General features: G+C 42.3%; 1 protein-coding gene across 2 annotated transcripts in view; it reads left to right on the forward strand.

The window, feature by feature from the left end:
• The first annotated feature begins 16,949 nt into the window (after positions 1-16,949).
• The window catches only part of LGI1 (leucine rich glioma inactivated 1), a 42,074-nt gene continuing 36,639 nt past the window's right edge, over positions 16,950-22,384 (forward strand). The window contains exons 1-2 of one of the 2 annotated variants that reach the window (XM_077258605.1): positions 16,950-17,464; positions 17,690-17,761. In XM_077258605.1, the coding sequence (XP_077114720.1) occupies positions 17,253-17,464; positions 17,690-17,761 (284 nt within the window). In that variant the 5' untranslated portion in view covers positions 16,950-17,252. The remainder of the gene's footprint in view (positions 17,465-17,689; positions 17,762-22,384) is intronic. The other variant, XM_077258606.1, reaches the window with a different exon arrangement.

Consider the following 22,384-nt stretch of genomic DNA (forward strand, 5'->3'; position numbering starts at 1 on the left):
TTAGATGAAATGACAAACGTAGTATGAAAATAGGTTTAGCAAAATTGAGGTCCGCTTACTAGATAGCAGGAAGACAGAAAGGGCACTTTCATGGTCAGCTGAAAACCCTATCAAAATACCATCCTGAAATTACTTTAAGACTCTAGTATTAACTCATAACATCAGAGTGGCAATTTCAGATCACAAGAGCTTTCCAGACACAGAAACGAAACTACAGCTGTGAACTGGAACAAAATGCAAAAACAAACAAGGACAAAGTCCAACTTAGCTGGGAGTTGTCTAGCAGCAGGAACATGCACAGAAAGGCTTCTGATTACAATGTTGACCGGCATGGAAGTGACAGAGGAGCAAGGCTAAATAGCGACTCCCACATCCTGATGGAAACAGGTGAAGAGAGAGGATGATGCACACCAGTTCAATTCCACCAGTGGCCACCGGGGGAGCCCAAAATCCAATTTCACAACAGTACCCCCCCCTCAAGGAGGGGGCACCGAACCCTCACCAGAACCACCAGGGCGATCAGGATGAGCCCTATGAAAGGCACGGACCAAATCGGAGGCATGAACATCAGAGGCAGTCACCCAAGAATTATCCTCCTGACCGTATCCCTTCCATTTGACCAGATACTGGAGTTTCCGTCTGGAAACACGGGAGTCCAAGATTTTTTCCACAACGTACTCCAACTCGCCCTCAACCAACACCGGAGCAGGAGGCTCAACGGAAGGCACAACCGGTACCTCATACCTGCGCAATAATGACCGATGAAAAACATTATGAATAGAAAAAGATGCAGGGAGGTCCAAACGGAAGGACACAGGGTTAAGAATCTCCAATATCTTGTACGGGCCGATGAACCGAGGCTTAAACTTGGGAGAAGAAACCCTCATAGGGACAAAACGAGAAGACAACCACACCAAGTCCCCAACACAAAGCCGAGGACCAACCCGACGCCGGCGGTTGGCAAAAAGCTGAGTCTTCTCCTGGGACAACTTCAAATTGTCCACTACCTGCCCCCAAATCTGATGCAACCTCTCCACCACAGCATCCACTCCAGGACAATCCGAAGATTCCACCTGACCAGAAGAAAATCGAGGATGAAACCCCGAATTACAGAAAAAGGGAGACACCAAGGTGGCAGAACTGGCCCGATTATTGAGGGCAAACTCCGCTAAAGGCAAAAAAGCAACCCAATCATCCTGATCTGCAGACACAAAACACCTCAAATATGTCTCCAAGGTCTGATTCGTCCGCTCGGTCTGGCCATTAGTCTGAGGATGGAAAGCAGACGAGAAAGACAAATCTATGCCCATCCTAGCACAGAATGCTCGCCAAAATCTAGACACGAATTGGGTACCTCTGTCAGAAACGATATTCTCCGGAATACCATGCAAACGGACCACATTTTGAAAAAACAGAGGAACCAACTCGGAAGAAGAAGGCAACTTAGGCAGGGGAACCAAATGGACCATCTTAGAGAAACGATCACACACCACCCAGATGACAGACATCTTCTGAGAAACAGGAAGATCCGAAATAAAATCCATCGAGATGTGCGTCCAGGGCCTCTTCGGGATAGGCAAGGGCAACAACAATCCACTAGCCCGAGAACAACAAGGCTTGGCCCGAGCACAAACGTCACAAGACTGCACGAAGCCTCGCACATCTCGAGACAGGGAAGGCCACCAGAAGGACCTTGCCACCAAATCCCTGGTACCAAAGATTCCAGGATGACCTGCCAACGCAGAAGAATGAACCTCAGAAATGACTTTACTGGTCCAATCATCAGGAACAAACAGTCTACCAGGTGGGCAACGATCAGGTCTATCCGCCTGAAACTCCTGCAAGGCCCGCCGCAGGTCTGGAGAAACGGCAGACAATATCACTCCATCCTTAAGGATACCTGTAGGTTCAGAATTACCAGGGGAGTCAGGCTCAAAACTCCTAGAAAGGGCATCCGCCTTAACATTCTTAGAACCCGGCAGGTAGGACACCACAAAATTAAACCGAGAGAAAAACAACGACCAGCGCGCCTGTCTAGGATTCAGGCGTCTGGCGGACTCAAGATAAATTAGATTTTTGTGGTCAGTCAATACCACCACCTGATGTCTAGCCCCCTCAAGCCAATGACGCCACTCCTCAAAAGCCCACTTCATGGCCAAAAGCTCCCGATTCCCAACATCATAATTCCGCTCGGCGGGCGAAAATTTACGCGAGAAAAAAGCACAAGGTCTCATCACGGAGCAATCGGAACTTCTCTGCGACAAAACCGCCCCAGCTCCGATTTCAGAAGCGTCGACCTCAACCTGAAAAGGAAGAGCAACATCAGGCTGACGCAACACAGGGGCGGAAGAAAAGCGGCGCTTAAGCTCCCGAAAGGCCTCCACAGCAGCAGGGGACCAATCAGCAACATCAGCACCCTTCTTAGTCAAATCAGTCAATGGTTTAACAACATCAGAAAAACCAGCAATAAATCGACGATAAAAGTTAGCAAAGCCCAAAAATTTCTGAAGACTCTTAAGAGAAGAGGGTTGCGTCCAATCACAAATAGCCTGAACCTTGACAGGATCCATCTCGATGGAAGAGGGGGAAAAAATATATCCCAAAAAGGAAATCTTTTGAACCCCAAAAACGCACTTAGAACCCTTCACACACAAGGAATTAGACCGCAAAACCTGAAAAACCCTCCTGACCTGCTGGACATGAGAGTCCCAGTCATCCGAAAAAATCAAAATATCATCCAGATACACAATCATAAATTTATCCAAATAATCACGGAAAATGTCATGCATAAAGGACTGAAAGACTGAAGGGGCATTTGAAAGACCAAAAGGCATCACCAAATACTCAAAGTGGCCCTCGGGCGTATTAAATGCGGTTTTCCACTCATCCCCCTGCTTAATTCGCACCAAATTATACGCCCCACGAAGATCTATCTTAGAGAACCACTTGGCCCCCTTTATGCGAGCAAACAAATCAGTCAGCAGTGGCAACGGATATTGATATTTAACCGTGATTTTATTCAAAAGCCGATAATCAATGCACGGCCTCAAAGAGCCATCTTTCTTAGCCACAAAGAAAAAACCGGCTCCTAAGGGAGATGACGAAGGACGAATATGTCCCTTTTCCAAGGACTCCTTTATATATTCTCGCATAGCAGCATGTTCAGGCACAGACAGATTAAATAAACGACCCTTAGGGTATTTACTACCCGGAATCAAATCTATGGCACAATCGCACTCCCGGTGCGGAGGTAATGAACCAAGCTTAGGTTCTTCAAAAACGTCACGATATTCAGTCAAGAATTCAGGAATCTCAGAGGGAATAGATGATAAAATGGAAACCACAGGTACGTCCCCATGCGTCCCCTTACATCCCCAGCTTAACACAGACATAGCTTTCCAGTCAAGGACTGGGTTATGAGATTGCAGCCATGGCAATCCAAGCACCAACACATCATGTAGGTTATACAGCACAAGAAAGCGAATAATCTCCTGGTGATCCGGATTAATCCGCATAGTTACTTGTGTCCAGTATTGTGGTTTATTGCTAGCCAATGGGGTGGAGTCAATCCCCTTCAGGGGTATAGGAGTTTCAAGAGGCTCCAAATCATACCCACAGCGTTTGGCAAAGGACCAATCCATAAGACTCAAAGCGGCGCCAGAGTCGACATAGGCATCCGCGGTAATAGATGATAAAGAACAAATCAGGGTCACAGATAGAATAAACTTAGACTGTAAAGTGCCAATTGAAACAGACTTATCAAGCTTCTTAGTACGCTTAGAGCATGCTGATATAACATGAGTTGAATCACCGCAATAGAAGCACAACCCATTTTTTCGTCTAAAATTCTGCCGTTCACTTCTGGACAGAATTCTATCACATTGCATATTCTCTGGCGTCTTCTCAGTAGACACCGCCAAATGGTGCACAGGTTTGCGCTCCCGCAGACGCCTATCGATCTGGATAGCCATTGTCATGGACTCATTCAGACCCGCAGGCACAGGGAACCCCACCATAACATCCTTAATGGCATCAGAGAGACCCTCTCTGAAATTCGCCGCCAGGGCGCACTCATTCCACTGAGTAAGCACAGCCCATTTACGGAATTTCTGGCAGTATATTTCAGCTTCGTCTTGCCCCTGAGATAGGGACATCAAGGCCTTTTCCGCCTGAAGTTCTAACTGAGGTTCCTCATAAAGCAACCCCAAGGCCAGAAAAAACGCATCCACATTGAGCAACGCAGGATCCCCTGGAGCCAATGCAAAAGCCCAATCCTGAGGGTCGCCCCAGAGCAAAGAAATCACAATCCTGACCTGCTGAGCAGGATCTCCAGCAGAGCGAGATTTCAGGGACAAAAACAACTTGCAATTATTTTTGAAATTTTGAAAGCAAGATCTATTCCCCGAGAAAAATTCAGGCAAAGGAATTCTAGGTTCAGATATAGGAACATGAACAACAAAATCTTGTAAGTTTTGAACTTTCGTGGTGAGATTATTCAAACCTGCAGCTAAACTCTGAATATCCATTTTAAACAGGTGAACACAGAGCCATTCCAGGATTAGAAGGAGAGAGAGAGAGAAAGGCTGCAATATAGGCAGACTTGCAAGAGATTCAATTACAAGCACACTCAGAACTGAGGAAAAAAAAAAAAAATAAATCTTCAGCAGACTTCTCTTTTCTCTCCTTTCTCTGTCAATTAATTTAACCCTTTTTGGCCGGTCAAACTGTTATGGTTCTCAATGGCAAGAGAACATAGCCCAGCAAACATACGAACTAGCTCTTGGAAGGATGGAAACTAAACTGACCATGAACTAAACCTGCCGCACAACTAACAGTAGCCGGGTAGCGTAGCCTGCGTTTTATCCCTAGACGCCCAGCGCCGGCCGGAGGACTAACTAATCCTGGCAGAGGAAAATATAGTCCTGGCTCACCTCTAGAGAAATTTCCCCGAAAGGCAGACAGAGGCCCCCACAAATATTGGCGGTGATTTTAGATGAAATGACAAACGTAGTATGAAAATAGGTTTAGCAAAATTGAGGTCCGCTTACTAGATAGCAGGAAGACAGAAAGGGCACTTTCATGGTCAGCTGAAAACCCTATCAAAATACCATCCTGAAATTACTTTAAGACTCTAGTATTAACTCATAACATCAGAGTGGCAATTTCAGATCACAAGAGCTTTCCAGACACAGAAACGAAACTACAGCTGTGAACTGGAACAAAATGCAAAAACAAACAAGGACAAAGTCCAACTTAGCTGGGAGTTGTCTAGCAGCAGGAACATGCACAGAAAGGCTTCTGATTACAATGTTGACCGGCATGGAAGTGACAGAGGAGCAAGGCTAAATAGCGACTCCCACATCCTGATGGAAACAGGTGAACAGAGAGGATGATGCACACCAGTTCAATTCCACCAGTGGCCACCGGGGGAGCCCAAAATCCAATTTCACAACACTTAGGGCAATCAGAAATAACATGAGCAGAATCGCCGCAGTAAAAGCACAACCTATTCTGACGTCTGAATCCTTGGCGTTCAGCTCTAGACACAATCCTATCACACTGCATAGGCTCAGGACTCCGCTCGGAAGACAATGCCATAGTGTGCACAACTCTGCGCTCACGCAAGCGCCGATCAATTTGAATGGCCAGAGACATAGAATCACTCAGACCTGCAGGCGTGGGGAAGCCCACCATAACATCTTTAACAGATTCAGAAAGACCCCTTCTGAAAATTGCCGCCAAAGCATCCTCATTCCATTTAGTCAGCACAGACCATTTTCTAAATTTCTGGCAATATGATTCTGCCGCTTCTTGACCCTGACACAGGGCCAACAAGGTTTTCTCAGCATGATCCACAGAATTAGGTTCATCATACAATAACCCAAGCGCCTGAAAAAAGGTGTCTACATTAAGCAAGGCCGGATTCCCAGATTCCAGGGAAAATGCCCAATCCTGCGGGTCGCCACGCAACAGAGAAATGACAATTTTTACCTGCTGGATGGGATCACCAGAGGAACAGGGCTTCAGAGCAAAAAACAGTTTACAGTTATTTTTAAAGCTCAAAAATTTGGACCTGTCCCCAAAAAACAGATCGGGGGTAGGAATTCTAGGCTCTAAAACAGGAGTCTGCACGATATAATCAGAAATACCCTGTACTCTAGCAGCAAGTTGATCCACCCGAGAAGCAAGTCCCTGAACATCCATGTCAGCGCCTAACTCTTGAGCCACCCAGAGGTGAAGAGGGTAAAAAAACACAACAGAGTACAGAAAAAAAAATGGCTCAGCACTTTCTTTCCCTTCTTTTGAGATGCGGTTAAGTCATTGTAGGCCAGTTGTACTGTTATGATCTGGTGGCCTAGGAGCAGCATGGACGAGCTCTGGAGTAGGTGGCCTCTATACTGACCGCAGACCCTGAACTTAACACCGCAACTATAAGTAGCCGTGGGATGTTCCTGTCACTCCCTCGACACCTCGTCACGACCGGAGGACTAATTACCCCTAAAGAAAGAAACAGGAAAACTATCTTGCCTCAGAGAAAATCCCCAAAGGAAAGACAGCCCCCCACAAATATTGACTGTGAGAGGAGAGGGAAATTACAAACGCAGACTGAAACAGAATTTAGCAAAGGAGGCCACGCTACCTAGAAAGAAAAGACAGGACAGAGTAGTGTGCGGTCAGTATTAAAATACTACAAAAATCCACCACAGAGAATACAAAAATCTCCACACCTAACTAAAGGCATGGAGGGTAACTCTGCGACTCCAGAGCTTCCAGCTAGGCTGAATAAATCCTTACACAGACAAAGCTGGACAAGAAAAAACATAGCAATTCACTGAACTATAAAGTCCACCGCATGTGGACTGCAAAAACAAAGCCAGGACTTATCTTTGATGATTTGGACAATCCAGCAGGAGAAACCAAGCAGAGATGTGAATCCTCCAGAAAAACAATGGACAACTGGCACTCACCAAAGGGTGAAGCCAGACCAAATAGCCCCGTCCAAAGTGGAAGCACCTGATGACTGCTGTGAAGGAGAAACAGCAGCACTACCACTTATAACCACCGGAGGGAGCCCAAGAGCAGAACCCACAACAGAATTCACAACACATGTCCCATCAGGCCTCTGGCCTACTACCACTACATTGATGATATTTTAATCATCTGGACGGAGTCTGAGCCACAGCTAAAGACGTTCCATGAACAGTTTAATCAATTTCATCCAACCATCAACTTAATACTCAACTACTCCTTTTGGACACCATCATTAAGCTGCAGAACAATAAAATAGAGACATCCCTGTATCAGAAGCCAATTGACCGCTCAACATACTGTAAATGGGACAGTTTCCATCCAAAACACATAAATAACTCTAGTGTCTACAGCCAAGCCATGAGATACAATCGTATATGTTCCAACCCCATGGATAGAGATGAACACCTTGGTTGCCTCAGAAAGACCTTTTTGGAATCAGGGCTACCATCCAAGAACAAATCAAAATCAAATTACAAGAGCAACTAGAATATCAAGGAATCACCTGCTACATTATAAAGATAAAGAAGAAAATAACCGGGTACCTCTAGTAGTTACATACAATCCAAATCTGGAGGTGCTAAGGGGAGCTGCACGGAAATTACAACCTTTACTACAAAAAGATGCTCGCTTACAATCCATTTTTCCAGACCCCCCACTACTGTGTTTTAGGCAGCCCCCAAATCTGAGAAGTATCATTGTCAGAAGCTCCATGTCCTCTCAAACAGCTGCAGGAACCTTTCCTTGCAAGCAGAAAAAAATGTGAAACCTGTCCATTTATAATGACCACGGACAAGATAAAGATCCCCAATTCACATCAGGACTACAAGATTCCAGGTACTTTCAGCTGCATCACATCTAATGTGGTGTACCTAGTTATTTGTACTAAATGTCCAACTGGGGGTCTGTATGTGGGGGAGACAGGGCAAAGGCTTAGAACAAGGATGAACTCTCACCGCCATACAATAAGAGAAAAAAGAATAGATGTATCTGTGGCAAAACATTTTTGTCTCCCTGATCATAGCACCATGGACATGAAATTACTTGTATTAGAGGGTAATTTCAAATCTCAGCGAGACAGAAGAATCTGGGAATATAAGCTGACGATGACCTTTGACACACTCAATGCATGAATGAATGTGTCGCATGGATTTATGTCTTTTTACATCAATTAAGGAATTTGCTCATCAGACCATGTGGGGGCATCACAACACAGAACCAGACCCCAATCAGAGGACAATAAAACATTCACACTCCTTATCTATGAACTGTTCCAATATTTATGGACACAACTGTTTATCACTACTCTGGAACTCTCTACCCCAATACATCAGGCTGTCGCCTACCATAGAAACCTTCAAAAAGAACCTGAAGACTCACCTCTTCCGACAAGCCTACAGCCTGCAGTGATCCTCAACATACTGAACCGCCACACAACCAGCTCTACCCTCTGCTAGTGTATCCTCACCCATCCCCTGCAGACTGTGAGCCCTCGCGGGCAGGGTCCTCCCTCCTTATGTACCTTTGTGCCTTGTTTTTTGCTCATGTTTAATGTATTTGTCTATATTTACCCCGTATTCACATGTAAAGCGCCATGGAATAAATGGCGCTATAAAAATGTATAATAATAAAAATAATAATAATAATCACTCTCACATAATGGTAATTCTGCTTCACGTCACCTGTCTTATGTATGACATTATTTCTGTGCTGTGTTGTGCATAAATATTTGATTCTTCAGAATTTGTTTTAGTCTTTGCCTGATGAAGAGACGTATGTAGTCTTGAAAGCTTGCAGTTTGTTACCATCTTTTCAGTTAGCCATTAAAAGGTATCAACAACTGAGGACTCTCAATTCTAAATATTTTTGTCTCTAAGATACTTCTTTTTCACATGTAAAATCCACAAAAGTTCTATATAACAACATTCTATCTTACATAAATCAAAATAGATGTGCTACTAAAATCTCAAGGCTTAGACTCATAGCCTCAAGGGATCATATATCATCATAGAAGTGAGTTAAAAATGAGTTTCATGTTTCATTTGGACCCCGTACATTGAAATAGATTATATTAAATATAGTGTAACATTTTCAGGGCTTGTGCGTCAGGACTGATCTGTACATATGCCCCATTAGAACATATGGATGTCATCAAGTGGGGCTCGTCTGCTCAGTATCCCTGTCTATGAGCCAGAGCACCTTTAGGTTTCTTTCTCCTACTTTAACAGTTATAATTATTTAGTTTCATACAACTTCTCACCATGTGTTTTTACCATTTGCATAGACTTAAAAAACAAAATTAAATTAAATTTACTGTTGTCCTGATTATTCCTTGTAGAGTGAATTCTAGAGGAAAATGCAAGTTGATGGTGTTTATTGCCGTCCTGACTCCCCGCACAGGAAAGTGATTTACATGATGCTACAGCCTGTCACGATCATTGTTTTATTAGGAAATTAAATGCCTGTATGCACAGAGGGAGAGATGTTAATAGTTGCGACCACCCTCCAAGAGCAGTAGTCTGAAATCCCCAGCTGCTGGAGCATCTGTTACTGCGGTTATGAACTTGACCATTTTAGTAAATCTATGGTCTAAAGTTTCTGGCGCCTGAATGTATTTCCTTCTAGCACTTTACACTTGCGTCTTCGGGATAATTTTTAAAGGGAATTTGACAGTAGGATCAGTCCCCTCAAGACATTTATATGGTCATGGAAAGTTGAATAAATTGATACCTTGGTATCTGTGATCTAATGTCTTATTCCAGAGAAATCCACGTGTTTTTTTTTTACAATCCATGGGCCGGACATAACCAGCTGTATTAATAGTTTTAGGCTTAATATTCTCAGCAGTCAATCCCTTAAATCCTTAAGTTTTAAGTTAGCTCTTCAGCTCAAAGTTAGCTGAATGAAAAGTCACTTGGCAGTAGTCACACTGTGATATTTCCAGATTGAAAAAAGCATCTAGATTAAAAATTAATCCTGTACATTACATTTAAGGGATATGGTCGTGTGTGTGTGTATGTGTGTGTGGGGGTATTTCTTTTTACTTAAAAGCATGTTTGTTGAGCTGAAAACAATTTTGATATTCTGTTTCATTAAAAAAAAAAAAAAACCAGCAACATTTGGCTTTTTCAGGCTCTTTTTTACCTGCACATTGTGGCTGCAGAATGAGTTAACAAAGAATCAGTCAGTGAGCTTGTTCTGAAAGGTGAGTTTTTTCTGGCTTTTTTCTGACTCCTCTTTGCTGATTTATGTCTACAGGCCATATCAAAGTTGAGATTAAATTTGATGTAGTCATAAGACTAGCTAATAAAAAAGAGAACTTAGTTACAAAATCAGAATAGCCTGACTGATGGATTCTTAGTTAAAGAAGTTCCAACAATTTTTTTTATTTCATAAACTATCCTAATTGCTTATGTAGCGATGTGTAAGAATACTTCTATACTTACTGACTGCAGATATACAGAGTTTTCAGCACTGCTCTAGTCTTCTTTTTGCCTATGTGACCTGCAAATAGACTACACAGTTCACTCTGGGGTTTTTGTTTGAGTCGGATGATGAGTGAGCATAAAATGCTCGGAAGCTCATTACTAGAACCATGCAATTCCTAATGCTCAGATGCTCGTTTCTAGTAATGAGTATGATGGGAGTCAATGGGAAATCCAAGCATTTTTCCTGCAGACCCTACAAGGAGGTCAGGGGTGGCAGTGAAAATGTAAAAATGGATGGAAAAAATGCTGAATGGAAGAAGAACAGCATGGGGAAGACCCTTGGAAGCATCTCTGCCTCCCGGATAGCTGCTGAGAACAAAGGAGTCACACTTTTACTCCACTGTAAGGTATGACAATAAAACAATCAAAATTGACGAGAAATTGGAGTTTACAGGGAAAAAAAAGTAAAGAAAGATTCTTTCCTGTATAATGACTCGTATATAAGGCAAAATATAAAAAGGATTAAAAAATAATAATTTAAGTAAACCAAAATTGAGTTTTTATTTAGTAAATTTTTATTAAATTTGTATTCATTTGTTTATTTAAAAAATGGAAATTTCAGTATAATTTACTAAGGAAGCAAGAGCTGCCAAAAATTAGATGGAAGAACGAATCAGATACACCCTGTATTAGACATAAAGAAGGACCTCATACACATTATGTTCAAATTATCATATAATGGTACTCCTAGACTCATAAAAGCTCTGCACACTGTGCAAAGCCAGAGAAGAATTATAAGGATGGTCATCCATTTACACTTGAAGGCAACAAGTGGAGAGCATCATAACAAAATTAAGAAAGTGTAGTTGTGGAACCTCTACACTCATAAAGGCTTTGCACACAGTGCAAAGCCAGAAAATAATTATAAGGAGGGGCATCTAGTCATCCATAGACCCCTTTAAGGAAACAACTGGAGGGCCTCATTCAAATATTTTGAAAGTGTAGTTAATGTACTCCTACAATCATAAAGGCTTTACACAGAGTGCAAAGCTAGAAAAAAATGAGGAGGGTAATTCATACACTCTTGAAGACAACAAATGGGATGCCTCATAAAAAAATGAAGAAAGTGCAATTGTGACACTCCTTGATTGCCTTGTCACCCACTAAGCATGTTACACTGTATGGAATACTAATTCAATCCAGAAAAAGTGTTTGAAAGTTTTTTTCTAGTGTTATATACCATTGTAATGTAACACAAAGGACATAATACTCTATGGATGACTAATTGAATCCAGAAAATATTTTGACTCTTTTTTGGAAAGACATATACCACCGAAATGTAACACAAAACACAAAATACTCTAAGGATGACTAATTGAATCCAGAAAAAAATTTGAATGCCTTTTTGGAGTGTTATATCCCTCGAAATGTAACACAAAGCACGTAATACTCTATAGATGACAATATAGTCAATGTTTCACCCCAAATAATAAGAATGTGGTCACTTGCAGCAGCTATATATTTAGCAAAGGACTGCAAAGCCCTAAGCCCTACCTAGAGGCTCTATTCTGCCACTCTCTCTGCTCCTGAAACTGTTCCTAGGCTAAATAGCAAAAGGAAAGGATAAGCCCTTAGAAGGACTGTTAGTATGATGGATCAGCATCAGTATCAACACTAGAGGACTCTGATTAGTGAAACTGTGCATACACAGGCCTGGATAACTACTCTCTCCCACCAATCAGAACTGTCCCTGAGCTGTGCAATGGCGTCAGTGAGCGTAACGGCGCCTGTCCTTTTATAACCTCTGATGAGGTAATGTGGTCAGCCAATCACAGTAATGCCACTTCCAGGGTGGCTATGGAATTACAGTGATTGACAGGCAATCCCCGCATGCTTATTAGCTGTGTAACAGGCGCCATACATGCGGGGCGGGGATTCGAGCTTCAAATCTACGCACCAGCCAGTGCTCGTCGAGTGCAGATCTCATCCGCGCACCCAGATACTGAAGTGATGTGCAAATATCACTGAGCACGTTCGCTTGTCAAGCAAGTTTGTTGCACTGATCCTCCCAGAGCGAGCACTGTCTGAGTGCTGCCGGCGAGTGTTCGGCCATCTGCTCAGGCAATGACCGTGCACATTCTCCTCCCATTATCCTTTCTTCTGATGCTACTCATGCTCTTGTATATTAGTATAGCGAGTGGTGTATTAGTATAGTGAGTGGCGTCAGAAGAAAGAAGACAGGGAGGAGAACACTCTCGTCCGTACACACACCGCCGGTATTCACACGATGTTCTAAGAAACGAGCAGTGTCAATCACATGCGGAGGAAGGGTCCCAATATCAAAATGAGGAGGCCTAACAGTGCTCCAAACTGTTGGCCGCGCCAAGGGTGCACCGAAGCCTTGTCATTTGCATCTGAAGCTATTTTCTCAAGCAGTGTCCCAGTAACTGGTGTAAGGCTGGTATGGTTCTTATAGGGGCTAAGTCCCCCTACAACAACCATTATAGCATTGTTACTAGTACACAATTTAAAATTATTTTTGTGGGTGATGGACTCCCTTTAGCTCATTCTGCAGCTTGTAACGTGCAAGGAAACAAAGAGTTGTAAAAGCCAAATGGTCCATAATTTTTAATAAAACCCAAGTGCAGAAATCAAATTCAGCTAAAAAATCATGCAATGAAGAAAAGCAAAAATGATTTAGGTAAAGCCTCATGCACCCAGTTGTATCATGGGTTACTGTTCTCGTAGCTGGCAGTCGGCCCACACTGTATCTCCATGTGCTTCTGATTGTATACAGTAACATTATATACAGAGGTTTATCACAGATTCAATTTTAATTTACAATATTTTTTTGCAGCGTGTCTCTGTAGTCATTGTGCTCCCAGGAGTCCAGATGTGCTGCATTAATTGCCGACTGACTAATTAGTGACTCTTACAATAAAAGATTGACAGAGTAAAGATCTTCAATGAAATTAAAAGTGATATTGTAAAGAGATGGGTACCAACAGGAGAATACTCAGCAGCACAACTATGACTACTAAGAGAGATAGTAATGATCCTCCGATACTGGAGATATCACATATTGGGAAATGTTTAACAATGAATATGGGTGGCACGGTGGCACTGCAGCACTATGGTTTTGGGTTCATATGTAACCAAGTACATGATCTGTATAATTGCCAACATTCGGAGATTTACTTCCACAAGAAGCAAAGTTTTTCTTAGCATCAACGGGGTTGTCCGACATTAGGCTACAAGTCTGCAGTCAGTCTATGTGACTGCAGACTTGTGAATCCTCAAAGTGTTTGCATCCTCTGGTGCCAGTCACATACCGACTAGACGTGAGCAAGGTCAGACATGTCTAGTCGAAATGTGGCCTGAAGTATGCAAATCGCATACTCGTGGTCACATGACTTCTTGCTCCTGGTGACGGCACTGGAGATTCCTCACAGCGTGTAGTGTATGCGACGGGAGGATTCACAGATCTGTAGTCAAATGGAGTGACTGCAGACTTGTAGGCTAAGCCCAGACAACCTGCCCCTTTCCATATCCATGTTCTAGATCCGAGTGTGTGACTGCATGACAAGGCTCAATCATTCACCAGGCACTGGAAACCTTTACTGTCCAAGAGGTTCCATAAAAATACTGCTTCACCAGATTTGCCATCTTTGGAGTTATCTCGGAGGTTTTCCTTTTTCTGGAAGCCTCCCAGACAGTCTAGGAGTGTTGGCAAGTATGGTAGTCAGAAGAAGTAAACTACATACTGATTTCCCTGGAGGTGGCTTATCTCTGCACAGAGCAAAGGATGGGGCATGTTGAAATCTAACATGCCCGATGATTTGTTTCTGATTTAAAGCTGGCAATACAGATGAGACCACTATGGGCAGACAACTATCTCTTCTGACTTCCCTATACACATAAGCAATTGCTCTGCCGAGTGTTCACGTGTTTTCATCCAGGAGAGAGAAGAAAGCTGTTGCCAGACTCCTCTGGCATCACCTTATCTCCCCTGAAAACAAAAGGATCTGGTGTTGAAATCCTGTCTGCCTGACCCTTCTCTCCCTAACATCTTTTGTCAGAGGCGAGTCGGGAGGCCTCCATACACCTCAGAGGGTCAGCTGATCCTGCCGAAATCAGCAGGTTCCGACAACTTTCATCTAATGTGTATGGAGGCCTTAAAGAGAATGTCTCCAGGTTTTTGCTACATCATCTAAGGCTACTTTCACACTCGCGTTTTTTTTAATCCGTCACAATCCGTCGTTTTTTGTGAATGCAGGATCCAGCAAAAAAAATGTGCATAGAAAATAATCCCATAGACTTGTATTAGCGACGGATTGTGACGGATGGCCATCCGTTGTGCACTGGATCCATCGTAAAATAGCGGTCTGACATGCAGAGAAAACGTTCATAGGAATGTTTTCTGTGCATGTCGGAAAATCGGTCAGCGACGGATCCTGCGCTGTCCGTCGTCGGCTATAATGGAAGCCTATGGACGCAGGATCCGTTGCTGACCATCACACACAGGAATCCAGCGACGTATCACGTTGTTCCCCTCTGAGCATGCCTGGATATCTCTCTCTCTCTCTCTCGAGTCCCCGGTCATTTAATTCCCAGAAATTTGTGGATGACGCATCCGTCATTACACTGGATACGTCGCACACGTTTTTCCCTATTTTTGTGACGTCCGTCGATACGTCATTTTGCTGGACAATGACAGACAGCAGAAAACGCAAGTGTGAAAGTAGCCTAAGAGCAGCATAATGTAGGGAAAAAGACCCTGATTCCAGCAGGTGTGAAGCAATAAGAGTTTTCTCTGCTGTGGATGTAACACGTAGCAGAGCTCAGACAAGCTAACCCCACCCACACCCCTAATTGGCAGCTTTCTCTGTACATTGTATATTAACAGTAAGCTACTAATCAGTGGTGAGGGTGGGGTCAGAACAGGAGGCATGTGGGCAGCTAGTCCGGCAGTGATAATCTCCTGCTGATAAAACACTGATAGTATTGAAACAACAGCACACAGCCCAGTACGTGACACATCCCTGAAATCAGTGTCTCAGCCCCTACCTCATGCTGCCCTCAGATTACATAGCAAAAACTGCTAACAGATTCCCTTCAAGAGTGTGGAGGCCCCCATACACATAAGATACTCGACCAGTCCTGATGAAATCGATTGCCAGTGTATAGGAACCTTAATGACATGCTAACTGGATTTTAAAGATGTATAAGTCTCTTAGCTTTAGAATTGGATTGTAAGCTCAGCGGGGGCAGGGACATGATATGATCAGGGATATGAGTAGTAAGTTACAACGCGTGATGTATTAGTGCTGAATAAGCTACTAGAAACTAGAGAAATAAAAGAAATAATGAATACATGGCAATATAACATATACACACAGGATGCATACACGTGGACAACTGTTTAGTAGAAATGTAATATACTCGTAAGTGGCTGAATTACACATTACGAACGTTACTTCATTAACCCATTAATTCCTGGTACTATATTAAATCCCAGTGTTAAATTAAAGTGTTTAATATATCCAAACGAAACCTAAGATGGAAACAGTATAGGACTATCCCGATTTGGGTACACCTTGATGCGGTAGGATGTTTTTTTTTTAAATAAAAAAACAGAGTTTATTAAGTATCCTATGTTATTTATATGTACTGTTACGTTTTCTTACTTACTGCACGGTATTTGCTCACTTTGTCTCCATCTTAGGTTTTGTCTGTTTACGTAATGGCCAGTGTGAACATGCTCCTATACTTTGCATGCATGCCAACTTATACTCCGTTTTTTTTTTGTTTGTCTTTTTTCTTTTGTTTAATATATCCTCCATATTAATACATCCTATTGATGTACGATCAATCATAGGGAAGGTGTTTAACTTTATTAATGGTATTAGATATCTTAGTGTTTGTCTGTGATCGTTGTGGGGTTTTGTTTTTAATCCATATCTAATAAATAGATTTTTTTAGAGTATTTTATACATGTAAGACTTTAGTGGAATATCCTCCTATTACCAAATTTAATGTCAGACTTGATTATATCCTCCACCATAATAAATCGAGTTCCTGATTTTTTTTTTTTTTTTTTACCCCATCGTAAACAAGCCATACATTTCCATTTACAGGACAGAAGGAAGGTAAATGTCTTGGCGCTCACTTCTTATGCCAGCAATTTACTAAAAAGCATTTGCTCGCTTCCAGTCAATAAAGGCATCATCGGCCTGCGGGATTCCAAAAGATGATGGTCCAGGTCATTATAGGGTCATTAAATCGCCCTCTACTTTGCTTCTTGATGACCTGTCGTATAGGAAACACTGTCCCTATAGGATTTAACCACTGGAAGGATCCAGTGAAAATCCAGTGAAAATGATGAATTCCTTCCCCTCCTCGAAGCCCCAGCAAGACATAATGCCGTCCTATTTTTGGTTCCCAAGGAAAAGGGCCTCCCTTTGAAAGCAGCAGGCTGTGCATTTTCTAAATGACATCACTTGGCATTCTGCTGCTGTGCAAGCTTGATATTTACATGGCAATGCATGTATCCCTTGTTCTCGCCCTTCTTGCGAGGCAGTGGGATGATATTCCCCATCTCCGAGCTCAGCACTAGTCTCTGCACACACCACGCACAGCATACAGACAAAGCTGCAGGTTCCTCAGAACAAGCCAGTGGCTGAGGAGAGGAAAGACCGCCTTGGGGACACGCCGAGACCCTTGTGTTGGCCTTACAAAAGGACCACAGCTGCTGTTCATGGTTTGGGATTTCCGTCTTACCGGCTGCAGTCAGAAATGACCTGGAGGATGGGGATTGGCACCAGGATACATAGAAGATTTGCTCTTTTCTATTGCATTACCATTACTCTCCTACTGATAAGTGAGATCGAAGGGAGGAAGCCGAGCAAGTCGAAATGCCCGACCTGGTGCACCTGTACCAAAGACAATGCCTTATGCGAAAACGCCAAGACTATTCCTCGCACCTTCCTTCCTGATGTTATCTCACTGTAAGGGCTGTAAGCATTTCCTTCTTTCTGTACAGCGCTGATGTCTTGGGTGCTATGCACCATCCATAGTTGTGTTTTGCGTTGTGTTCTCGAGATGCCTTTTATCACTTTACGCCTATTTTGCTCTCCGATATTCTTGACCGTGCCATCGCTATTATTGATCGCCGTTATCTTCTTCTTCTTTTTTTTTTTTTGCTTCCGTTTTACCTTCTGTGTTTTTTGCAGGTCCTTTGTCAGATCTGAATTTACAGAAATCCCAGAAGGGAGCTTTTCACATATCCCATCTCTGCAGCTCCTGTAAGCCAGGTTTTTTTTCTCATTTCATATATCTTTAGACTATGTGAGACTTACGTCGTTCTGGTTAATGGTCTGAATGCTGTCACCTGTTTAATGGGCACTTTGTAGAAAATTGCACTCCTGCAAAGTGACCGAGACCTTGGCTTCTGCTTTAATTGAGAGCACATATAATTAAATGGAGTGCATTGACTGCTCCGTGTTCTGCAGATCTCTACGCTGGGAAGGAGGCGCTGGGGGAGCCCGTATTATAGACGGTGATTAGGAGAGCAATGCAGCAAACATGCATGCTGGAAGGACGCTCTGCCGTAAATACGGTCATTTATCGTCTCTGATAAAGACATAGGTGGTCAGTGTAATCCCCCCTAAAGAGCCCATTATGCAGGTTTTATATAGCCGTGATTAGAATTTGTAGTGATGGCCCAACATTTTAGTGAGCTGGGTATGGAAAGATGACTACTACACAATGTATTATTTTTATTATTTGTCAAGTATTATATATATATATATATATATATATATATATATATATATATATATATATGTTATTTTTATTATATATATTTATATTGTTTATAACAATGGCAAAACACTATTTTTCTACACGATCATTCTTTAATAGAGAGGAGGTGTGATCAATATCAATACACCCAGTTGGTATATACAGTATATAGTACTAGTGTCCATCTACATAGGAGCCCATGCCATCTGGCAATTCTGCCTGGCCCATGATATAGTGGGAGAGTGCATAGGTCTAGTCCTTTGGCAAGTATATGAAAGTCTCTATTAGGAGTATCATTAATAATTTCACATCCTGCCAGGGTGTTAATGGCGTATACACACATACAGTATTAATAATGAAAAATACATTACTACAAACCTTTGCTGGAAACTGTAAAATAATAGTATTCCTTTCGGAAATGGTTTTGCTGTATCTATTCTGTCTTGCTTGACTTATAAGACTTACAATTATAATCTGCAACATGAATTTCTTTTTATTCTGGATGACTGGGGTCTTAAGACACAAAAGTTGAACTTTAGAGACAAATGCTATTTCCTTCCAAACTATATGTGAGGAATACATTGAGTTTCTAGATTATGTACTGTATATATATATATATATATATATATATATATATATATATATATATATATATATATATATTACACAACTATTTATTTAACTTCTTGCTGACCCAGGCAATTTTTGTTTTATGTGCCTTTGTTTTTTTCCTCCTGCATAGTTCAGGAGCCATAACTTAGTATTTTTCCATCATGATAATCATACAAGGGGTTTATTTTGTATGACGAGTTGCAGTTATGTATCACACCGTTGTAGCAAATCATTTATTAATAAGAAAACAAGAAAAAAATCTAAGTGAGGGTAAAAAAAAAGCATAATTCCACCACTTTTTTTTGTTTTTTTCATATTTACAATTTTTATTGTACGGTAAAATTGACCTGATGACATGGATCTTCAAATCAATGCGATTACAGTGATACCAAACTTACTGCTTGTAGTCTTAGTTTTATTTTCATTTTTTTTTACTGAAAAAAATTTGAACTTTGTAAATATGCAAATTGTCTCTTCAGAAAGGAAAATTACTTTAACTCTAGCGCCACCTATTGGAAGTAGCAATCCTAGAAGTCAATATCGACCCTTTAACGATCCTTGAGCCACATGACTTCAGATAAAAGAAAAAACAGAATCTAAATTTGCAGACACTGTGTTTCGGGGTGCTGCGTCTCGTCAGCGCAAAGAATGAGATCTGGTTTGGCTACGATTGCTAGTTCCAATAGATGGCACTAGAGTTCAAGTCCTCTTCCTCTCTGAAGAGAGATTAAATTTCCCAGAGGAGCAATGCATGTCTTATAAGCCTCCTCACATTGGCATGCAGACCACACACGTCACTCTCCACAAGAAGAAATGTTACCCCTTAGATCCTTAGATGTGTTTGTAACAAACACAGATTTGTTTGTGTCACCATTTTGTGAGATGCATAACTTTTTTTTGTCATTCTGTCAATGAAGATATGTAAGGTCTTGTTTTTCACACTCTAAGCTGCTTTTTATTGGCACCATTTTGGGGTTCCCGCTATGTGTTTTATACTGCAACCATACAAACTTGAATTTTGACTTTTAGTTTTTTTCTTGACATTTACCTTTAGGGTTAATTCATTTTATATCTTGATAGATTGGACTTTTACAGATGCGGCCATACCAAATATGTTTTTTTTTGATGGTGTAAAGAGCATTGATTAAAACTCATACTTTTTTTATATTTTAATATTGTTAAAAACTTTTATTACTTCTCACTTTATTTCTTAGTCCCCCCAATGGACTTTAACCTGCGATTATTTGATTGCGGAATATAGTAAAAATCCCATGAAGACCAGCTAGTCTTCAGCCATATAGGCTTGCCTATATGGAGCAAGCCTGCTCCGTACACCTGCACCCATCCCCCATGACGTAATATTACATCAAAGGGAGGGAAGGGCTTAATATATAGCAACATGTAAAGAAGAACTTTTTTGATGTACTGGCAATCAACTATAGTGTAATTAAATGATTATCTGGTCCAGCATCAGAACTAGGCAAAATTGGGCAGATGGCATGGCCTAATTGACTTGGAACTGGGCAGATGCTATGGCCCAAGTGACTTGGAATTGGGCAAATACTTTGGCCCAAGTGACTTGGAACTGGGAAGATGCCATGGCCCAAGTGACTTGGAACTGGGAAGATGCCATGGCCTAATTGACTTGGAACTGAGCAGATGCTATGGCCCAAGTGACTTGGAACTGGGCAGATGCTATGGCCCAAGTGACTTGGAACTGGGCAGATGCTATGGCCCAATTGACTTGGAACTGGGAAGATGCTTTGGCCTAATTGACTTGGAACTGGGGAGATGCTATGGCCCAAGTGACTTGGAACTGAGCAGATGCTATGGCCCAAGTGACTTGGAACTGGGCAGATGCTATGACCCAATTGACTTGGAACTGGGCAGATGCTATGGCCTAATTGACTTGGAACTGAGCAGATGCTATGGCCTAAGTGACTTGGAACTGGGCAGATGCTATGGCCTAATTGACTTGGAACTGAGCAGATGCTATGGCCTAAGTGACTTGGAACTGGGCAGATGCTATGGCCCAAGTGACTTGGAACTGAGCAGATGCTATGGCCCAAGTGACTTGGAACTGGGCAGATGCTATGACCCAATTGACTTGGAACTGGGCAGATGCTATGGCCTAATTGACTTGGAACTGAGCAGATGCTATGGCCTAAGTGACTTGGAACTGGGCAGATGCTATGGCCCAAGTAACTTGGAACTGGGCAGATGTTATGGCCCAATTGACTTGGAGCTGGGCAGATGCTATGGCCTAATTGACTTGGAACTGAGCATATGCTATGGCCCAAGTGACTTGGAACTGGGCAGATGCCATGGCCCAAGTGACTTGGAACTGGGCAGATGCTATGGCCCAAGTGACTTGGAACTGGGCAGATGCTATGGCCCAATTGACTTGGAACTGGGCAGATGCTATGGCCCAATTGACTTGGAACTGAGCAGATGCTATGGCGCAAGTGACTTGGAACTGGGCAGATGCTATGGCCCAATTGACTTGGAACTGGGCAGATGCTATGGCCTAATTGACTTGGAACTGGGCAGATGCCATGGCCCAATTGACTTTGTAGGCCCATGGTGATGTGCTTAAAGATTCTCAACATTTCCTGATATGTTCTAGTATTGGTTACGTAATGTTCATCCCAGGAAGTTTGGGTCCTGAAACCTCCAAGGAAGTCCTCAGCTTCTCCTCGAGCTCGAGCAAAGAGGTGCATGGGTCCATGTACATTGTTCTGCTTACTCTGGAAGATGAAATTAATGTTTCTGACCATTGGTTGGTGTGTTAGGACCCAGACAAATGGAAAGTTCATAACTCTTATCTTCCTTCTTCTTAATTTGCCAATAAAAAAAGTTGAGCAAAAAAAGTTACGCCACCCTGGTTCGTCGTTCAGTCCGGTCATTTGTGGCAACCAGATTAGTCCAGACCTCCACTACACCGGCATCCTGGGCGCTTCTGTGACTGGGTTTCACACAGCATCATATTGTAAAAGGGCCCCGAAAATACCATATCTCAAGATGCCAGGCCAAGGATGTCGGCTGCAGAAGTGAAGACTACTTTATTCCAATTGCCATGAATGACCGGACTGGTTGCCGAAGCAAGGCAGAGGGAATCTTTTTTCTCAGCTCTAGCCATACAGTAAATCACCTAAGTATTAACCCTATAAACTGCTGGAGTACGCACAACATTTAGTAAATTTGCTGCATCTTTTGAGCCAACCATGTGGCAGAAATGAAATCTTCAACAGCTATAAGATTTCAGCTTTCAGTTTTCTGTCATTTAATGCATTTGTCGCATGGTGATAGAACATGCCCAGTTTTTGAAAAATCTCTTTCTGGTGCACATACTAGTCTAATATCTTCAGAAACCTTTCAGCTTCTTATGGTCTGTAATTTACCATTCACTCTTTTTGAGTGTGTGATTCTTCTCTAGCAGCATTTTGCCCGCACTATAGATGCTGGGACTTCTTTTCCCCTTCCCTTTCTAGCAAGCTTAATTATTCTCTCAA

This window comes from Ranitomeya variabilis, chromosome 4, assembly GCF_051348905.1.
Source record: "Ranitomeya variabilis isolate aRanVar5 chromosome 4, aRanVar5.hap1, whole genome shotgun sequence".
NCBI classification, from domain to species: Eukaryota; Metazoa; Chordata; class Amphibia; order Anura; family Dendrobatidae; genus Ranitomeya; species Ranitomeya variabilis.